At 55.9% G+C, this 19179-nt stretch overlaps 6 protein-coding genes and 2 non-coding genes across 8 annotated transcripts; 5 read left to right on the forward strand and 3 right to left on the reverse strand.

Moving 5' to 3' along the window:
* The first annotated feature begins 65 nt into the window (after positions 1-65).
* PTSG_07161 (uncharacterized protein) lies at positions 66-3703 on the forward strand. The gene is made up of 4 exons (XM_004992525.1): positions 66-836; positions 1164-2034; positions 2266-2379; positions 2718-3703. The coding sequence occupies exons 2-4, from the start codon at positions 2016-2018 to the stop codon at positions 3266-3268; spliced, it is 684 nt and encodes a 227-aa protein (XP_004992582.1). The 5' UTR covers positions 66-836; positions 1164-2015; the 3' UTR covers positions 3269-3703.
* Positions 3704-4479: 776 nt separating this feature from the next.
* PTSG_07162 (heat shock protein) lies at positions 4480-5324 on the forward strand. The gene has a single exon (XM_004992526.1). It carries the CDS (start codon positions 4556-4558, stop codon positions 4970-4972), a length of 417 nt encoding a protein of 138 aa, XP_004992583.1. The 5' UTR covers positions 4480-4555; the 3' UTR covers positions 4973-5324.
* Positions 5325-5480: 156 nt separating this feature from the next.
* On the reverse strand, positions 5481-6246 carry PTSG_07163 (uncharacterized protein; the record flags this gene model as incomplete). Its single annotated transcript, XM_004992527.1, has 2 exons — positions 5481-5547; positions 6074-6246. 2 exons carry the CDS (start codon positions 6244-6246, stop codon positions 5481-5483), a joined length of 240 nt encoding a protein of 79 aa, XP_004992584.1.
* A 464-nt stretch (positions 6247-6710) lies between these two features.
* PTSG_20126 lies at positions 6711-6784 on the forward strand. Its single transcript has one exon. It is a non-coding gene; the product is annotated as a tRNA-Arg (tRNA).
* Positions 6785-6820: 36 nt separating this feature from the next.
* PTSG_07164 (alpha-1,3-mannosyltransferase ALG2) lies at positions 6821-10861 on the forward strand. The gene is made up of 12 exons (XM_004992528.1): positions 6821-7274; positions 7444-7561; positions 7677-7791; positions 7990-8064; positions 8202-8297; positions 8546-8656; positions 8892-9082; positions 9216-9320; positions 9504-9621; positions 9891-9995; positions 10241-10314; positions 10590-10861. The coding sequence occupies exons 1-12, from the start codon at positions 7154-7156 to the stop codon at positions 10639-10641; spliced, it is 1281 nt and encodes a 426-aa protein (XP_004992585.1). The 5' UTR covers positions 6821-7153; the 3' UTR covers positions 10642-10861.
* PTSG_07165 (uncharacterized protein) lies at positions 10776-12784 on the reverse strand. The gene is made up of 6 exons (XM_004992529.1): positions 12566-12784; positions 12381-12451; positions 11983-12132; positions 11534-11777; positions 11056-11312; positions 10776-10877 (listed from the first exon to the last, which is right to left on the reverse strand). The coding sequence occupies exons 1-6, from the start codon at positions 12744-12746 to the stop codon at positions 10806-10808; spliced, it is 975 nt and encodes a 324-aa protein (XP_004992586.1). The 5' UTR covers positions 12747-12784; the 3' UTR covers positions 10776-10805.
* A 3-nt stretch (positions 12785-12787) lies between these two features.
* PTSG_07166 (uncharacterized protein) lies at positions 12788-18266 on the forward strand. Its single transcript, XM_004992530.1, has 6 exons — positions 12788-12982; positions 13239-13522; positions 13785-13904; positions 14056-14172; positions 14324-14407; positions 14716-18266. The coding sequence occupies exons 1-6, from the start codon at positions 12865-12867 to the stop codon at positions 18202-18204; spliced, it is 4212 nt and encodes a 1403-aa protein (XP_004992587.1). The 5' UTR covers positions 12788-12864; the 3' UTR covers positions 18205-18266.
* Positions 18267-19080: 814 nt separating this feature from the next.
* Positions 19081-19154, reverse strand: PTSG_20127. Its single transcript has one exon. It is a non-coding gene; the product is annotated as a tRNA-Arg (tRNA).
* Positions 19155-19179: the final 25 nt, after the last annotated feature.

Here is a 19179-nt window from a genome sequence, read left to right on the forward strand (position 1 = left end):
ACAACAAGAAGCAAAAGGTTTGTTTGCCTTGTTGCTTGTTGTGGCTGTTGTTGTGATTCTCCTTCCGCTTCTCCACACAATCTTGCTTCCACTTCCTTCCTTCCTCAGCTTCTTCCGCCTCTCCCCTCACTCACCACTCGCTTCTTTCCTTCCTCTTGTTCTTCTTTCCTTCTTCTTCTTCTTGTTCTTCTTCGTCCACGTTGACGTGAGACAATCCCACTGACGCTGCAGCAGAAATCTCCACTACAACCACACGTCTTCCTTCACACCCCAGCAACGCAGCATGCACCACCACCTGTGTGGTGAGAGGGCTGGCCACCCTCAGCGTTGTGCAGCAAGACCAGTGAACCACGTTTCGTTCCATGTGAGGTGACTGAGGAGCAGTGAACGTGACAGGCCCCACCAATTGGACGCTCGCCATTCCGTCCTCCCTCTCTCCCCCTCTCTCTCTCTCTTTCCACCGCCAGCATCACCAGCACAAGCACCATTGGTTCCGTTCCGTTCCAGCATTGCTCGTGGCTCGTCACTGACCTCGGTTTGTTGTTCAGTGGCTTGGCTTGGCTTGGCTTGGCTTGGGGTGCGGAAGCGGGGAGCGCACGCACACAAGAACAGAGGCCAACAGAGGAAAAACATCTTTCCAGCCCCTTGCAGTCAATTCTGCATATTTGGGCAGCGTTCGCAATGATTTGTCAAAGTTGCACTTTTGGACCAGCCACTCCGCACTCTCAGCACATTCAAGGACCTGGGTGCTGACGGACGGATGGACAGACGAACGGCTGTGGAGGATGAATGACAGGAAACTTGCTTCCGACGCGACCTACCACGCCCTGTGCATGGTACGACTGAATGCGAACCAGCCCTGATTTGCACGTTGTCGCTGCGACGTGTGTGTGTCTGTGCGTGTGTGTGTCTGTGTCTGTGTGTGTGTGTGTGTGTGTGTGTGTGTGTGTGTGTGCCTGTCGGTCCATGTCTGTGTGTGTGTACTTGCGGTTCCTCAATGCTGCTGTGGATTCCATAGTTTTGGTGGCGGTGGTCCCTCAGACATTGTGTGTCTGTTTCGAGCACACTTGTACGCTCTCCTTTGGTTGCCGCTTCTCACTTTCTTTCTTTCTTTCTATTTCACACCACACTCGTACTCGCATCACACAAACATGCACACACAGAGCAATTTGCGGGCTCGTGTACGTGTGGTGTGAGACATCCCCCGACATCCTGCTCAATTTGCGCTTCCCCCCACCACCAGCACCAGCATCCATGGCGATGATGCGTGTGATGCGTGCTGTCCCATCTGGTGCACTTGTGGCGGCCCTGCACATGCACATCGCCATTCCCGCCAATGTCATTTGACCAATGACTGGATGTGCTGTTTGTCAGCTCTTCTCTTTTGCTGTGACACTTTTCCCGTCCTTCCTCATCGTTCTTTCAACGTTGCCCGCCTTCCTGCCGATAACTTGCTGTCCACACGCGCACAGGCGCAAGCACGCCCATGTGTACACGTGTTCGTATGCACGTGTTCGTCCTTCCTTCTTCTCGTCTCCTCGTTCTTCTTCCTTCCTTCTTCCTTCTTTCGGCCGCAGCCCCAACCGTTAACGCCTCATTCAGCCGCCAAATTCAAGTTTGTCATGTCTGTCTCTTGCACTATTGCCACTTCTCTCTCTCTCTCTCTCTCTCTCTCTCTCTCCCTCTCTCCCCCTCTCCTGCCCTCCTCTCCCCCTGTCCTCAACTTGACTATTCTCCTTCACTCGCCCCCACGTCTCTTCTGACTCTCTTTGTGCTTGCAAGCCAGCGCCGCAGCCGTTGTTTGTGTTGTCGAAATATTATTATTATGTGTTGTTGTCGTTATCTGCGGCTGCTTGGGTATGGCTGGCGTGCTACATTGCTGTATTACTTCTTCCTCCCCATCGCAACGGTCATTTTCTTCTCTTGCCGCACACCCACACATCTGACACCGCTCTCTCGCACCTGCTGGCACGTTCACCCCTTCCCATCTCCACCAAGAAGCGAGCAAACCAAGCATGTCTTGCACCGTTGACGGTGTGTTGCCATCTGTGCATGCGCTTGCTGGCGTGTGTGCATCGTTGCATGCGTGCGTGTGCGTGTGTGCTCTGTACATTTGCACCACTTTCTTCTCTTCCTTCATTCACACATCCTTGCTTGCTTGCGATCACAATCTCGCTTTGTTGTGCCCATCATATCCATCCTCGCCACCCACCATCATCATCACAACGGCCATACCCACACCATCACCACCTGCACCTGCACCAGAGCTCTCCTCCTCCTTCCCCGTCGACCTGACGGTGAGCACGGGTGTCAGCATTGCCCCGCGCAGCGACAAGCCAGCCAAAGGAGTACATGCACGCACCCAGGACCGCCAGCAAGGTGGGGCTGTTTTCGTGTGTGTGTGTGTGTGTGTGTGTGTGTGTGTGTGTGTGTGTGTGTGTGTGTGTGTGTGTGTGTGTGTGTATGTGGATGCGTATGATGCACTGCACTTCGCACTGAATCTGCACATACACATACACACAGACGCACTCACACACACCCATGCTGGGCACTCATGTATGCATGTATTCATGTGCGCGATCGCTTATTCAACGTCTCATTCCGCTACTGCCTTCTCGCTGTTGCATGCATGCATGCACGCATGTATCCATTCCACACCCTCCCTCAATTACTCTCCCCCTCCTCTTGTGCTGCTTCGCATGAATGCATGCCTGCAGGCCCCTGGCACAACGTGCTTCGTTTGCCCAGGCGCCGCCGCCGCCGCCCCTCGCTCCCGGCCACCGAGTCCAGCCCCGCTGCTGCCCGTGGTGGTGGCCGCCGCTCCTGCCGCGTCACAGACACGGATCTCCTTGCCGTGACCCGCCGTGACGAGGAAACGGGTGCACCTGCTCCTGCTGGCCCCCGCCCGCGCCGTCGTCGCAGCTCGGCGATTGTGCGGCGCGTGAGCAGCGCCCTGCGCATTGTCGGCTCTGCCGTGCGCGCCATTGTTCGCCGTAACCGCGCCCCAAGCACCAACAACAGCGACGATGGTGATGCCAATCGCCTGCACGAGGTGTGGAACCGGACTGAGATTGACGGCCACGAGTACACGGGCGGCATGGTGGTGGTTGGGGGAGGCACGCGCGCGCCACCCAACACGCCCGTCACGCCACGGCGCGGGGAGCCGCCCATGCTGCCGTCCACGCGGTGCAACTGCCGGTCCTGCGCCGCGATCGTGGAGATGCTGCGCCTGCGCGAGCTGCAGGAGCTGCAGAGGGACGATGAGTGAGTCATTGAGAGGGGGGGGGTGTAGCGATGATTGCGGAAGAGGTGGTGGAGGGATCACTCCAGTGTTCCAGCTCCAGGTTGACCAGCGCAGCTGCATGTCTTGCATGTTCTGTTTGCTTGCTTGCTTGTGTGCTCACTTGCCTTTTGTTGGCTGCACCTTGGTGTGCGTGCTCTTTTTCAAGTCTGCACGGCGTTTGCTTTGCCCTGCTTCCCCTCCCTCCTCTTCTTTGCTTGTCACGTCACTGTCACTGCCTCCTTCTCTCTCTGCGTTCTGCGTTCTTGCTGTGATGTGTGCGATGTGTGTTATACACGATTCCCTGCTTGTGCTCTGCACACTCCTCCTCACAACGCCTCACGCGCCTCTTGCTTTTTCCATCCCATACACACGCCCCTGTCTTCGCACCGATGCCCTTCCTTCCATAAACAGTTCCATCGCTACCCACATCTTCCTTTGAGCGAGGCATCCACACCACACCCTCGTCACCTCGGTCAACTGCCTCACTCTCCTGGTATTCCTTCCCCCTTGCTTGAAGCCATGCTCCTCGAAACAAAGCCAGCACGCAAACACGTCATCCAGTGCATCGCCTGCTTCGCCGCATTTCGGTCCATCGAACATGCGCTCCTGCTAAGTCCTCCTCGCAGCCTCGTTGCTGTTCGTTTATTCGTCATTCTTCTTCGTGCCCCAATCAAACGCCTTCTTGCTTGCTTGCTTCTTGCTTGATCCTCTTCCCCGTTGTGAGATTGCATCACCAACGAAATCTTCCCAGCAATTTCGCTGACAGAAAGCCAGTGCGCAGCAGTGGCTTGTTTGTTGAGTGTTGAGACGTTGCAAGCGAGGTGTTGTTGATGGGGAGTAGGCTGTGTGTTGTTTGAGATTGGAAAGGGCAACATTGACAGCACGTTGCTTCTGCACTGTTTCAGTGCGTTCCCTCGCCAGCTCGCACTTGCCATTCATTCGAAGGGCTTGCATTACCTTTCTGTTGTGTTCTGGTTTCTGGTTACTTCTTCATGTTGCTGGATGTCACATCATATCAAGGCGTTGCGGGTGTCGCTTCTGCATCAAACATCGGCAACAACCACCACCATGTTGCTTCTGCACCACCCACGGAACAAGAGGAAGAAGTCCGCGCAGTGTCGCCGGTTGAAGTGAAGCCGATCGTGGCAGGTGGTTCATTTTCTCATCGACCCATCAAGTGAAGCCAAGCCAAGCCAAGCCAAGCCAAGCCAACCAGTAAGTACCCTTGTACCCTCAGGCACTCAAGTCTCTCAAGCCGCCACCACCGCCAAGATGAGCCTTTCCCTGTACCGCGATCCCTTCTTCGACAGCTGGGACATGTTCCCTTTCCGTGGCGAGGAGCAGAAGCGCTTCAACATGCTCGGCTCCTGCGACATTGTGGAGAGCAAGGACGCCCACATCTTCACCATGGACACGCCCGGCATGTCCAAGGACGACGTCAAGATTGAGGTGGAGAACGACGTCCTCACCGTCTCCGGCGAGCGCAAGAGCAAGCACGAGGAGAAGGACGACAAGGTGCACCGCGTGGAGCGCCACTACGGCTCCTTCAAGCGCAGCTTCGGCCTCCCGGAGGGCGTCGACGCTAGCAAGGTCAAGGCCAAGTTCGACAACGGCCAGCTGCGCATCGAGGTGCCCAAGCCACCCCAGAGCGCCAAGAAGGCCAAGACCCAGGTCGCCATCTCCAACTAAGGCTCAATTCTGCCACCGCCGATGAAGAAATCCGGCACTGTTGTTATTTGGCTGCGAGGCAGCTTGCCTGCATGCACGCGCGTTCGTTCGTTCGAGCGCGTCTGTTTTCCGCGTGTCCAAGTGAGCTACTGAGGTTCGCACGCGCGTTGTTACCTTGTCCCTCATTCATGGCTGAAGAGCACCCGTTACAATTGCGCCGCTGACCCTCTTTTTGTTGGTGTCTCTGTATCTTGCTGTTCGTCTGTTTCTGTGCGTTGTGAGTGTCCCTCACTCCTTGCCGGTATCGTGGTCTCGATCACTGACCTGACACCAAGGCCGCTGCCACCAATAAATGCTCGACCATGAAGCGCAAATATCAATGTGGAGGCAACCAAGCAAATTGTATCCAGCATGATGAGTTGGAGCTGTGGTGGAGGAGGGCGATGTTGCGTGCATTGCAGTGCATTTCATCGTTGCCATGTTACCGAGACGGTGTTCTGTTGGTGCACACGCCATTCCAACGACAATTTCATCCCCTCCTCTCACCAGCTTCGAGCGTTTGGCGCGTGTATCGAAACTGGGCCAGATCAGCCGCCCTGTGTGCAGGCGTGTGCATATGTGTGCGGTGTACATGTGCACATGTGTGTGTGTGTGTGTTGTGCGGGTAGACGGATGAGCGGTGACAAGAACAACAACACCAACACACTACGGGACTTTGGATGTTATCAACGCTTCAATTCACGTCGGCGTGGAAGAGGGTGCGTGTGTGTGTGTGTGTGTGCGCGCGTGTGTGGCCACGAAGATGGGTGGCAACTGGTGCACTGCACGTTATGGCCAGCAAGCCCATTATCTGCTGGAACAAAGGAAAGGTGACAGCTGGATTGATTGACTTGACGTGTTGGTGGCGGTGGTGCGCAGTGCTTGCAGTGCAGTGGTTGAGTTGTGAGCTAGATCGAGTGCTGGTCTCTGGGTCTCTTGTTGTGGATTGAGAGGATTGAGGATAGAGGGTGTGTGGTGCTGTCCTTGCTGTGCTTGCTGTGCTTGCTGTTTGGCTGTTTGAGATGTTCCGGGCACCAGTCACCAATTCCCCTGATCCCCTGCCCCCGCGCCTCTCATTCTCACCGTTGCTGGGAGAGCTGCGACAGCTCGAGCAGGATGGGGTCGTCCTCGTGCTGCTGGTCCTCATCCTCGTGCACTTGGTGGTGGCCAGCGGTGACACCAAGGGCGGCGGTTCTGCTGGCGAGGGCGCTGCCGCTGCCGCCACCGCTGCCGCTGCCGCTGCTGCTCGCATTCATCCTCTCCTACCTATCTATCTGTCTTCTCTCCTGTCTTTGCTTCTAAGTTCGCTTCGATGCTTCGACGTTGTGCTGTTGGCTTGTTGTGATGTGTACGCGCTTACGTGTGAGTAGGTGTGTGGATGACTGGATGAGCAGAGGCGGATCGTTCAGTGGTTCAAAGTGGCTCGGCTGTTGCTTCGTGTCCTTGTTTGTGTGCTCTCTGTTGCGCTGTCACGCTGTTGTGCCTCTGTCTCGTCTTGTGGTGTGGTGAGTGCTTGAGTGACAGGAGCGCAGAGTGACACTACGCACTGCCTGTCTCTGTTGCTTGCTGCTGTGCTGCTTGGGGTGAGGGGGTGCTGTGCACTGGCTTGTTGTGCAGCACGAGAGAGAAGACGTTGCTGTGTGTTGTGGTGTTGTGTTGTTGTTGTTGGGGCGGGGTGTATTTTGTATGAGGCAAAATTTCGTGCAGAAGCAATTGAGATGGCCGTGTGGCCCAATTGGATAAGGCGCCTGACTACGGATCAGGAGATTCGGGGTTCGAGTCCCTGCATGGTCACATCTTTTTTTTCTTTTGCTTTTTTTTTCCCATGTTCCGTTGCTCCTCTGTTTTCTTTTCCTCGCTCGCTGCTCTGCTTTCCTTCTTTCCTTGCTTCACTTCTTGTCTGACAAAGCACTTGCCGGTCGCGGCTTGCTGCTCACATTCCACACTCCACACTCCCCACTCACGCGCTCATGAACACTCAACACTCTTGAAGGTCGCATGCACTCGTTCGCATCACAGCAGTGTCACACCCTCTCTCCTTCTCTCTCTCTTGCTCTGCAAACACTCCACAACGAATACGCAACGAACACGCAACTGCACAGTACACACACCTTACCTGACTGCAAACAAGCAACTGCTGCAAGCTACTGCAAATAAGCAGCCATGCCGTCAAAGGCGCCCTCCAACACACAGAGTCCACAAAGGCACAAGGAAAAGAAGAAGATTGTGTTCTTCCATCCTGATCTGGGCATCGGGGGCGCAGAGCGTCTCGTTGTCGATGCAGGTGTGAATGTGTTTGCATGTCTGTTTGAGCACGCATGTGTGCGTGGCTTGGCGCCTGTGGGGACGCGCCTAGCGCTTGCCTGGTCGTGTGCAGTGCTGTACCCAACACCACTGGCCCACCTTCACGACTGAGCTGGTTTCATTGGCTTCATGCACGCGGGGGTGTTCAGCGCTGGCGTATCAGAGCCGTGGGCACAACGTCACCATTGCCACGGCACACCATGAGCCCCATCGGTGTTTCTCGGAAACTGCGGATGGCACAATCGACGTCATCGTGCGCGGCGATTGGTGTGTACCGATGCCTGCAAGTTTTGACCTTTCTTGGTGCGTTGTAGTGCGTGTGTAGTGGCTTCACGGACAAGCACGTGCAAAGCTGATTCCTTCATGACACACTTACGCACAGGCTTCCGCGGTCCTGCATGGGCCGTTTGCACGCCTTCTTCGCATACCTCCGCATGATCTACCTCGTCATCGCCGTCTCCCTCACCACATCCTACGATGTTGCTTTTGTTGACCAAGTCAGTCTTTGTATGTGTGTGTGTGTGTGTATCTGTCTGTATGTGTGTGTGTGTCTGTGTGTGTCTGTGTGTGTGTGTGATCAATTCGTTGACTGTGCTCTGCGCAGTCTTGTGCTCCTCTGCATGCCATACACACACACGCACGCACACACACCGACTGCTCATGTGATTGCTGAACACATCTTCTGTCATGTGCAGGTGGCTGCGTGCATTCCGTTTGTCCACCTCATCGCAAAGGCGAAAGTGCTCTTCTATTGCCACTTCCCCGACATGGTACACCTCAAAACCAGTGCGCGCATGTGCATGTGGTGCATGTGGTTCGTGTGATGAAACCGAAGCTGCACGTTGGCTCAAACATCATCACATATCACTGACGCACTGCCCATTGCCAACTCGTACACGGTGCACAGCTCCTGACACAACGCAAGACGCTTCTCAAGAGGCTCTACCGCGCCCCCATCGACTATGTCGAGGAGACGACAACCGGCATGGCGGATGTCATCATGGTACTGCCATGTATGTGTGTGTGCGTGTGTGTGTGTGTGTGTGCGTGTGTGTGTGTGTGTGTGTGTGTGAGTGTGTGAGTGTGGGTGTGTGGGTGTGTGTGGGTGGTGTGACTGCATTTCACGCAGTTTTCTGTCTGTCCAGCTGTCTTTGCTCTGATCACCTCGATGCTCATCCAATTCCCCGTGCTGCCCCCCCCCGTCCATCCCTTTGCTTGTGCTGACTGCCGTTGCTGTGACGTCAACGACAGGTGAACAGCATGTTTACGCGCCAGACCTTCTTCCAGACCTTCACCTCTCTCCGCTCCCGCGACCCGCTTGTTGTCTACCCAAGCCTCAACTTCTCCTCCTTCGACGGCCAAGTCCGTGCATGTGTGTTTCTGGGTGTGTGTGTGTGTGTGTGTGTGTGTGTGTGTGTGTGTGTGTTTGTGTGTGGGTGTGTGTCTGTGTGTGGGTGTGTGTCTGTGTGTGTCTGTGTGTGTCTGTGTGTGTCTGTGTGTGCGTGACGCAGAACCTCGTATGCTCCTGCCCATTCACCAGCCAAGCTGTTCATGTTACCACACCTTCAACCACCCGGTCCATGCCTCCCGTGGGCAGTCCTTCTCCACATCTGCCGCCAACAAGCTTGCAGGCACGATGCGCCCACGCGTGTTTCTGTCCATCAACCGCTATGAGCGGAAGAAAAACCTGTCGCTTGCGCTCGATGCACTGGCAGCGCTCAGGGACGAACTTAGGAGTGCGGACCGCGCACGCGAATGGAACGACGTGCACCTCGTGCTCGCTGGCGGGTGCGTGCACACGTGTGCGCGTGCGTGTGCGCGTGCGTATCTGTCAACGTGGTTGTTTGCTCGCCCAGTGAACCCGGTTTCCATGCACCTCGTGCTTCCCGCCCCACCACCTCACGCCCCACCCAATTGTCAGGTATGATCCACGCCTGCAGGAGAACGTGGCCTACTTTGACGAGTTGAAGGCGCGGGCGACAACACTCGACATCCAAGACCACGTCACGTTCATTCGCTCGTTCAGGTTGGCCTTCGTGCTGTCGTGAGCACATGTGTGTGCGTGTGCGTCTGTATGCATGTACGTGTGTGTGTGTGTTTGCTTGCTTGCCTGTCCGCGGATGTAAAACTTGCGTGCCCGCATGTGTCTCAAAGCTCAAACAACGCTCACACACCACACACACACAACACACCACACACGCACACTCAGTGACGCAGACAAAGTTCAGCTGCTGCTGCGGTGCACGTGTCTGGTGTACACGCCAGACAGGGAGCACTTTGGCATCACGCCGCTCGAGGCCATGTACATGGGCCGACCTGTCATTGCGGTCCGTTTGTCCTGAACGCACGGGTGCACATGTGTGTGTGTGTGCGTGTGTATGTGTGTGTGTGTGTACGTGTGCGAGAGAGAGAGAGAGAGACAGACAGACAGACAGAGAGACAGACAGACAGATAGATAGATAGAGAGAGCTTCAAGCTTGCTGTTGCTTGGTGTGTGTTGTTGTGGTTTATTCAAGGTCGCAAAGATCACAGCGACTCATCACCACTGCCATCACGCCAACATGACGACATGCAATCATTGCTTTGCGCGCTGCAGGTCAACTCTGGAGGGCCTGTTGAAACGGTTGTGTCTGCATCGACACACGAGCCGAAGGACAGCACCGGAATCCTCTGCCAGCAGACGAGCGCCGAGTTTGGAAAGGTGACACGTGTGTGTGTGTGTGTGTGTGTGTGTGTGTGTGTGTGTGTGTGTGTGTGTGTGTGTGTGTGTGTGTGTGTGTGTGTGTGTGTGTGTGTGTGTGTGTGTGGTGCAACTTCATGTCTCCCACTACCATTCGCGTCCCCCCCCCCCTGGAAGCCTTCGCACTCTTGCCGTCGACTGAAACATGTTTGCACCCGTTTATGCGATGCACACATGCGCACACACATGTGCACGCATGCACACAGGCGATGCTGAAGATGCTGGATGAATCGTTTGTGCGCCAGCTCTCCAGCAACTGCAAGCAGCACGTCGTCAGCAAGTACGCTTGTTGCTGCTGCTGCTGCTCTGATGTCTCGATCGAGGGGTTGGCTTTGCCGCATACTAATGGATCTCTCTTTATCTCTCTTCACATTCACACACACACGCACACGCGCTCACATTCACACACACACACACACACACACACACACACACACACACACACGCACGCACACGCGCTCACACACACACACACACACACACACACACACACACACATTCACTCTCACGCACACACACACACGCGCTCACATGCACGCTCACACGGGTCGCCAGGTTTTCCTTTGCGTCGTTCACGCAGCGCCTGACGCGCGCCCTGAATGCATGATACAATCGTGGCAGTTGTTTAATGTTGCCCTCCAACCCCAACCCCCAAAACCAATACATTAAACGTAACCGTCCACATTGTCCTGAGCCAAGAGCAAATATGCAACATTCACTCACACATGAACACGTACACATGAACGCATGCATACGTGTCATGCATGTACGCTAGTTGTGTCCTTTCCTGTCATTCTCGCTCGCCTGTTCGCCAGCGTACTTGCCGCTTGCATCGTGCCACAACTGTGGCAGTGGATCATTACATGAGCATGGGTGTGAGTGTATGTCGCAGGATTATCGCTCTCCATACACCGTCGCCTCCAAAGAACACTCACACAAGCACATAGGCACAGCGACACGTACGCACAAACACGCACACACACACACACAAGACACACAAGACACACACAAACACATGCACCTTGAAGCAGCGGGTGTAGCTGGCGCGCGCGGCGCTGTGCGCTCTGTAGATCGCATCGTGCTCTGCCAGCATGACGCGCGGCAGCGGCGTGAAGAACTCGCGCGAGAGGCCAAGGCTTGGCGCAGCAATTGCCCGTGTGGCGTGCATCCAGCCGGGGTACCAGAACAGCACATCGCCAGGCCGTAGCACAACCCGCAATGGCTGCGCCCGCGTGCACGCGGGCGCATCCTCCGCCTGGCCCTCCGTAAACAAATGATCTGGTGGGTTGGTTGGACGTTGGACGTTGGACGTTGGTGGTGTTGGTGGTGTTGGTGAAGGGGGCAGCAAAGTGAAGGGATCAGGGAGAAAAGGATGAGTTGTGTGACAGATGCAGGCGCAGAAACAACAAGCACACCGAGAACAGGAAGCGCAAATTGTACAGCGGCTGCTCATAGACAAGAGTACATCGGGTGCGCGTGCGACGGACTAGGATACTTACTCTGGCAGTGGTCAGGTGGCCATAATCTCCATTCCTTTTCGCCCTGGATCTGTGCACTCCACGCGCTGTTGCAGCTGTAGTCAATATGAGGCTCGCGCCCCTCCCCTTTCTCCAGTGCGAAAAACAGCGTTTCCCGTGCCCCGTGCTCGCTCACATAGTCGCCCGCATCCTGGCCAAGACCAGCGAGTGGGCGCGGCAGCTTGTAGTCTTCACGCAGCTGCTCCGACGCGGATGCATTGCGGCACTGAAAAGCATCGCAGTGACACCAACACACGGAACATGGTGTTGTTGTGTTGTTGTGTGATGTCTCTGTCAGGCTTCCTGTCTTGCTAGGCATGCAGTGGCAATGGCCCTTTTCTCCCCTTGCTTGAACGCATGCCATGCAATTCCAAGCCTTCTCCTCCCAAACGCCATGACCGCTTTGTATCACTCGTCAGTCGCAGACTCACCTGCCAGGCGATGTTGGGCTGGCCCGCGTCCTCGGCCTCAAAGGCCTCAAGGAACGCCTCCCACTCCTCGTCGCTCACGTCAAAGTAGCCAGCGAATGTCCCATCCCCGTCGAACAGCGCCTCCCCTCGATCTGGGTGCCGGTTCTTCACCTGTATCGACGCGTGCGACGGTCCACTTTTGATGAGAGCGCGCTTACCAACACCACGCTGTCCCTGCGCCCTCGCTCATATGTCGGAAGCAAACGTACGCACGCACACGCGCATATGCACACACGCGCATATGCACACACACACACACGCACACGCAAGCACGCGCACACGCGCATGCACACACACACACGCACACGCACGCATACACACACACACGCACGCATACACACACACACACGCGCGCGAACCTGTCTTCCAAACTTGGCTTTCAGCCACGCAAGGTTCCATTTCCCTACAGCTGGCCAAGTGGAGGCCTCACCTGACGTATCACAGTATAAGCAACGTGCCAAATGAGTTCTGTCACTGAAATGAAGGGATAAATGATACAACACATGCAAACACAAACAAAACAAACCAGCACACAAACCCACACCTCGAATGACGAATGGAATCCCTTGGTGGACGAGTTCTTCCACTCTTGATGGTGTCGCAGTCTCTGGTGTGAGCTCAAACACGGTTTCCTCCCCAGCTCCTCCGTCATCGCTTCCAGTGGTGCTGCTCGCACACACCACCACCAACAGCAACAACAACAGGACAGCCAAGAAGGTCATCATCCTCCGCGATCCCCCGAAAATGTACGAAAATCTTTCGCCACTTCTCCACAACCACATCCAAATCAGCGCGCCCACACCTCACCCAACAAGCAAACAAGCAAGCCACCCACAGACAATCATGACGTCCTTGATCAAGAAGACGCTGGCAAAGAAGCTGGCACCGCTGTTTGAGGACATGACGGCAGACGACTTTTCCTTGTCGTTTCTCAAGGGCAAAGGCGGTCTCCGTGATATCAGTGCGTTCGCTTGTGTTGCATTGTGCTGTGCGTGCTGTGCGTGTGTGTGTGTGTGTGTGTTTGCGTGCGTGTGTGCGTGTGTTTGTGTTGTGTATTTGCGTGTGTTGTGTATGGGATCCGGCCAGTGGGTTCGCTTGTGCCACTGCTACAAAGATGCCACATCCAACCACAGCACAGCACAGCAACGCATGTGCACCTGCATGCACCCACTGTGTTGGCACCCTCTCACACATGTTGGGAATTACTTGCTGAACAGAGTTGAACAGGGCGCTGATCCAGGACGCACTCCCGCCGTGGCTCATCGTGGAGACGGTGAGCTGCGACAGTTTCGGGCTCAAGATCCCATGGACCAAGCTGAAGAAGAAACCAGTCAAGGTCATGATCTCGAAGATCAACCTCGTTGTCGTGTATGATCCAACTCGCACGCACTTGCCCGATCCCAAGCCGCAGAAGAAGCAAGAAAGCAAGTCCAAGTCCTCCAGCAAGTCTGAGCAGGACCCAAAGTTTGGCATTGGCGGCAAGTACGGCCTCATTGACTCGGTACGTGGTCACCATGAAACAATGCACACAGCTGTTGAGGGCTGACACGCACGCACGAAAACAAACAAGCTTGTCTGGCAGAGTTAACTGGCAGGCTTGACAGGCAGGCTTGACAGGCAGGCTTGACAGACACACACACACACATACACACACACACACACAGTTGCGTGCTGCTTCACGCTGTTTACCTCGCTTTTTTTTCACCGTTTTCATCCTTTCACACAACATCTATGCTTGACCACCACATCTTTCTCCCTCGCAGATCATCGATGGGGTGAAGGTCACTGTGGACTGTGTGAATGTTGAGCTGAAAGGCCCCGATTTCACAGCGGAGCTGCGACTCGATGGATTCGTCCTTGAAAGTCCAACACCCTACTGGAAGGTGTGTGTGTGTGTTTGTTTGTTTGTTTGTGTGTGTCTGTGTGTCTGTGTGTCTGTGTGCAACACTGTGATGACTCCCGCGCCCTGCTGACAATTCGTGTTGTATCGCCATGTCCTGTGTGCCCTGTTTCTGGTTCGCCTTTGCTGTATAGTCGCCCTCGTCACTGAAGGAGACGCGTATCATGGACAAGGCGTCCGGCCTCATCCACTTGTTCAAGCAGGCCACCATCGAAAACATCCAGATCAAGCTCGCAATGATCTCCGCTGACGTTCGTCCTTGCTCTGTGCACACGCGTGTCTGCGACTGTCTGTGTCACTGTGCGCATGCATGTTTGTGCGCGGTCACTCACCTCATCTCTCCCCCTCCTCACCATCATCCACCATCTCCCACCACCACTATCACCGCCGTCGTCTCTGCAGAAGACGCTGGAGCCGTTCACCTTCCGGCTCGATCTGCCAACACTCCGCGTCGCCATTGACAAGCCAATCACAGACACCGCCACGGTGAGCAGCCGAACACAACCCCACCGTGCTGCCAGACGTGTGACTTGTCGACGCTACACACACACACACACACACACACACACACACACACACACACACACACACACACACACACACACACGGATCGCAAATTTGTATCCACGCCCTCTCCTCTCCCCTCCCCGACACAACTACAGCCTGCACTCCCTATGCCCATTGCCCATGCACACCCATCCACATGTTCACACCCCTATTCTTATGCATCATCTGCCCATTTACTCACATTTCCCTTCACAACTCCCCCCCCCCTGCCCCAAACTCCAACACAGATCTCGTCCATCCATCTGCAATTCCTGTTGAACACGCTTCACCTGACGCTGACGCGCGGACAGCTGCGGTGCTTGGAGGCGTTTCTTGTGAGCATTGGCTCCACCATGCCGGCACTGCTCGAACAGTGGTTTGACCACATCCACAAGCAGAAGATCGTTGACGATGACGGTGACGACGACGACGATGAGGATGGTGATGGTGGTGACGATGGGGCGGATGTGATGGAAGGGATTCCGGACGAAGACGAGGAAGGTGATGGTGGTGATGATGGTGATGACAAGACAGCAAACAAGAAGAAAAAGAAGAAGAATGACCGGTTGCGAAAGATCAAACAGTGGCGAAAGCACAGGAAGAAGCGTCTTCAGAAGAAGAAGGCGTTGCGCAAGGCCAGCAGCGGCAGTGCCGGAGGATTTGTCCTGTACAAAAGCTTCAACGACTTGCTGCCAGAGAAGGTCAACAGCTTGCACGTGCACGTGGAAAAGGTGTTGCTGCGGCTCTCAAAGCTGGAGGGAACACCGGAAGAACAGGCCGCCTTGCTCAAAGCGAACCAGCACCGCCACCTCCTCATGACGGTCACCGTCAACAACATTGTCCTACACCACTACTACAAGCACGCCTTTGGTGCGCGCGTGCCACACACGGAAGCCCTCGACTCGTTCTGGCAGGCGCACACGACGTGGGCCGAGCACCTCACGCCAGCGGACATCTACGACAACCTGGACCACGTCCGCGTGTCATCAACATCGCTCATGGTCCGTCGCCTTCTTATGGTGGTCGACGCATCCCCACTCAAGCGCGTCTCATCATCATCATCATCATCATCATCATCATCATCAGCTGCGGCGTCGGCTGGTCCGCGACCGCGCGTGATTCTCCTGCAGCCAACAGAGGAAGGCAGCGCCCAGCCAATGATCATGATTGCGCTTGCGTCCTTCTCGGAGCCCCCAGCAGCCGCACGTCTGCTGATTGGCGAACCACACCCCGACTTCCGCCTGCCACCCGCCCAGCGCTTCGTGCAGGTGTGCAACATGAAGGTGACAGCGGACATTGCTGCTGGGTTTGAGGTTGGCCGCTTCCTCGTGGAGTCTCTTGATCCCGTGCTCAGCCCCGCAACGGCAAAGACAGCATCCGCGAAAGCAGCAACAGCAACAGCAGGCAAGAAGGGGGGCACCTCAGCCCCAACAGCTGGGGGTCATGACGGCGATGATGATGATGGCGGTGACAGCGAGAGTCGAGCCAGCACGCTGCCGGCGTCACTGATGGTGCAGTGCCGTAACCTCGAGGTGCAGCTTCCGCCTGTTCTCGCCACCATGAAGGAGCCCGATCGCAGCATCTTCCTCACAGCAACCATCGACTCTGTCACGCTCACCAACACCCCGACCGCGTGCAAGAACGCCAACACCCTGCTGCGCACGTCACACTTCTACAACGGCTGGCTATACAGGCGCGCGCACGCCTTTCCCGAATCGGAAGGTGGAACACAGTTCCTCCCGCCCGTCACGGAAATTGCTGGCCTGGTGCAGGACCCTGTGCTGCGCAACACCAACCCCGACTACGAAGGTGTTGATCTGAGCGGGCGGGATGGCGGCGGCGATGGCGACAGTGGTGATGGCGACGAACGCGACATGGATGCGGCAGCAGGAATGTACATCACGGTGGATGGTCTGACTGCTGTTGTGAACGAGAGCAAGGATGGCCGCTGTTCCGAGAAGGCGCGGGTGCTGAACCACACGTCCATTATCGTGCGCACACGCGAGGACGATACGGCAAGCTACCTGCTGCTGGAGATTGCGGACCAGCTGTATGTGCACTTAACGCACGAGCTTTATGTGTACATCATGAACATGTTCAACATCGTCACAGCGCTGCCGTTCCACGTGATCACAGAGGGTTTGAAGAAGTTCAAGACGAACGACAAGGACGACGGCGATGGCGGTCGTGATGATGGCGATGGCGGTCGTGATGACGATGACGATGACGATGAGAAGCCGAGCCATTTGTTTGTGATGGTGCGGGCGGTGACCTTTGCTGTGAACAACGGGCGCGATGACTTGATCCACGCCTGTGCGTACGACACGCAGTTGTCGCTGACAGAGCACAAGGACCACCAGCTTGCCCGCGCTGCCGTGCAGGAACTCATCCTGACGCAAAACCTGAGCAGCCCGAGTGGACAGGTTGTCCGCGACAACACGCCCCACCCAGCCGGCGCCATTGACGCGACCACGCTCGACATTGAGCACATTGTTGAGCCGCAGGTGCTGTGCCGAGTGCACATTCCCCTTGTCTCCGGCAAAGAGCGGTGCCTGCAGTACGATACGTTCCAGGAGCGATACGAGCAAGCGCGGCGCGCACAGCACCACCTCGCCCGCTCGTGGTCGGGGAGCGTGCGGCGTGGCACGAGCGTGAGCCCGCAGCAGCTGAAGAAGGCGATGGAGATGATGGACGCGGAGACGAAGAGCGCGGGCAGCAACAGGCGGGCAACAACGGCTGCGGAGGAGGCGAGCGCTGTGGACGAGGACTACGATTCGGACACCACGTCCATCGCCAGCGACGATGATCGGTCGTTCGTTGGCTCGGAGGACTTTGCCATCACAGAACGCATCGACCAGCACAGCTGGCAGCAGGCCGAGTTTTGGACTGGCGAGGGCGACAGCCAGCACGAGGCGCACATTCTCGACGACGTGGACGCCTTCCTTGCCTCGTCGTACGCGTCTGTCTTCACCAGCGCCAGCCAGGAGGTGGTAACCCTGCCCTCTCCACCTGAGCTGACGAGCGGGGAGGTGCTTGAGTTCATCCCCGAGCCAGATATCCCACCCGTCACGGTGACGGCGCGCGTGCGTTCGCTGATGGCAACGCTTGACCAGGTGCCGCTGCAGAACATTGCAGAGGTGCTGAACAACGCGGATGCCGACCCGCTTGACGCCTTCCCGCCCTCCACATGCGGCCCTGAAATCAGTCTTCTCCTGTCCAACCTCGACCTGACGGTGCTTGATGGGGACTACCTGCAGCGGCTGCCGCTGTTTGCAAAGGCGGCACGTGCCAACATCGTTGCAGAGTCGCGCAAGCGGATTCGGGCACCCTGTGTTGCCGTCCACGTGTCGTCTGCTGGCGTCATTGACATTGACTTGGCTGCCGCCCAACAGCAAGACAGCAACGAGCAACAGCAGGGAGGGCAAGCAACGCAGAGCGCTGCTGTTGTCGCTGCCTCCTCATCAAGTGTGCAGTCGACGGCGCAACTGCAGCAGGACCTGGACGCTGCCCGCGACGAGCTGGCACGTGCGCGTGAACAGCTCGAGCGCTGCATGCTGGCCATGTCATTCTCGGCCAAGGTGGTGGAGAGCGTGCAGGCGCAGGCACAGGCGACGCTCGAGGACTACCGCCAACTGGCTGATGAGGAGCAGGAAGCGCGGCGGGGCCGTCTGGCTGACATGTCCATCCGTGCAAAACTGCACGACTTGCTCAAGACATCCCCAGATACAACCATCTAGTCATCTGACGCCTACGTGTGTGTGTGTGTGTGTGTGTGTGTGTGTGTGTGTGTGTGCGCGTGCATAGCGTGTTGGAAGGAAGGGTTTTGATGTGTTTGATTGGTGCAGTTTGCGCGGCTGTGATGTTCTTTGGGTTTGCCCCTGTGTTGCTGCTCGCATGCCTTGTTTCTCTTGTTGTTGTTGTTGTTGTTGTTGTTGTTGTTGTTGTTGTTGTTGTTGTTGTTGTTGTTGTTGTTGTTGTTGTTGTTGTTGTTGTTGTTGTTGTTGTTGTTGTTGTTGTTGTTGTTGTTGTTGTTGTTGTTGCTTTTGTTGTTGCTTCTATTGTTGTTGCTTCTATTGTTGTGGTAGTGGTGGTGGTGGTAGGCACGGTAGTCGAAGTATGTTCAGAAGAGTAAGGAATCGAAAGTGATGAAACCATGCATGGAAGATCAGATCAACACTCATCATGAACAGTCTTTCCTTGTGCCTTTGTGGACTCTGTGTGTTGGAGGGCGCCTTTGACGGCATGGCTGCTTATTTGCAGTAGCTTGCAGCAGTTGCTTGTTTGCAGTCAGGTAAGGTGTGTGTACTGTGCAGTTGCGTGTTCGTTGCGTATTCGTTGTGGAGTGTTTGCAGAGCAAGAGAGAGAGAAGGAGAGAGGGTGTGACACTGCTGTGATGCGAACGAGTGCATGCGACCTTCAAGAGTGTTGAGTGTTCATGAGCGCGTGAGTGGGGAGTGTGGAGTGTGGAATGTGAGCAGCAAGCCGCGACCGGCAAGTGCTTTGTCAGACAAGAAGTGAAGCAAGGAAAGAAGGAAAGCAGAGCAGCGAGCGAGGAAAAGAAAACAGAGGAGCAACGGAACATGGGAAAAAAAAAGCAAAAGAAAAAAAAGATGTGACCATGCAGGGACTCGAACCCCGAATCTCCTGATCCGTAGTCAGGCGCCTTATCCAATTGGGCCACACGGCCATCTCAATTGCTTCTGCACGAAATT

Source organism: Salpingoeca rosetta (genome assembly GCF_000188695.1).
Source record: "Salpingoeca rosetta unplaced genomic scaffold supercont1.16, whole genome shotgun sequence".
NCBI lineage: Eukaryota > Choanoflagellata > Craspedida > Salpingoecidae > Salpingoeca > Salpingoeca rosetta.

Bases quoted from the DNA above. Each gene is read 5' to 3' on its own strand.
- PTSG_07161 (XM_004992525.1), top strand. The intron at 2,380-2,717 runs GTGGGGCTGTTT...GCATGCCTGCAG, and splicing joins CACCCAGGACCGCCAGCAAG to GCCCCTGGCACAACGTGCTT.
- PTSG_07162 (XM_004992526.1), top strand. From the start codon at position 4,556: ATGAGCCTTTCCCTGTACCGCGATCCCTTCTTCGACAGCTGGGACATG.
- PTSG_07164 (XM_004992528.1), top strand. From the start codon at position 7,154: ATGCCGTCAAAGGCGCCCTCCAACACACAGAGTCCACAAAGGCACAAG. The intron at 9,622-9,890 runs GTCCGTTTGTCC...TGCGCGCTGCAG, and splicing joins TGGGCCGACCTGTCATTGCG to GTCAACTCTGGAGGGCCTGT. The intron at 9,996-10,240 runs GTGACACGTGTG...GCATGCACACAG, and splicing joins CGAGCGCCGAGTTTGGAAAG to GCGATGCTGAAGATGCTGGA.
- PTSG_07165 (XM_004992529.1), bottom strand. From the start codon at position 12,746: ATGATGACCTTCTTGGCTGTCCTGTTGTTGTTGCTGTTGGTGGTGGTG. The intron at 11,778-11,982 runs GTGAGTCTGCGA...GATGCTTTTCAG, and splicing joins AGCCCAACATCGCCTGGCAG to TGCCGCAATGCATCCGCGTC. The intron at 11,313-11,533 runs GTAAGTATCCTA...CCAACCCACCAG, and splicing joins GCCACCTGACCACTGCCAGA to ATCATTTGTTTACGGAGGGC.
- PTSG_07166 (XM_004992530.1), top strand. From the start codon at position 12,865: ATGACGTCCTTGATCAAGAAGACGCTGGCAAAGAAGCTGGCACCGCTG. The intron at 12,983-13,238 runs GTGCGTTCGCTT...CTTGCTGAACAG, and splicing joins AGGCGGTCTCCGTGATATCA to AGTTGAACAGGGCGCTGATC. The intron at 13,523-13,784 runs GTACGTGGTCAC...TCTCCCTCGCAG, and splicing joins AGTACGGCCTCATTGACTCG to ATCATCGATGGGGTGAAGGT.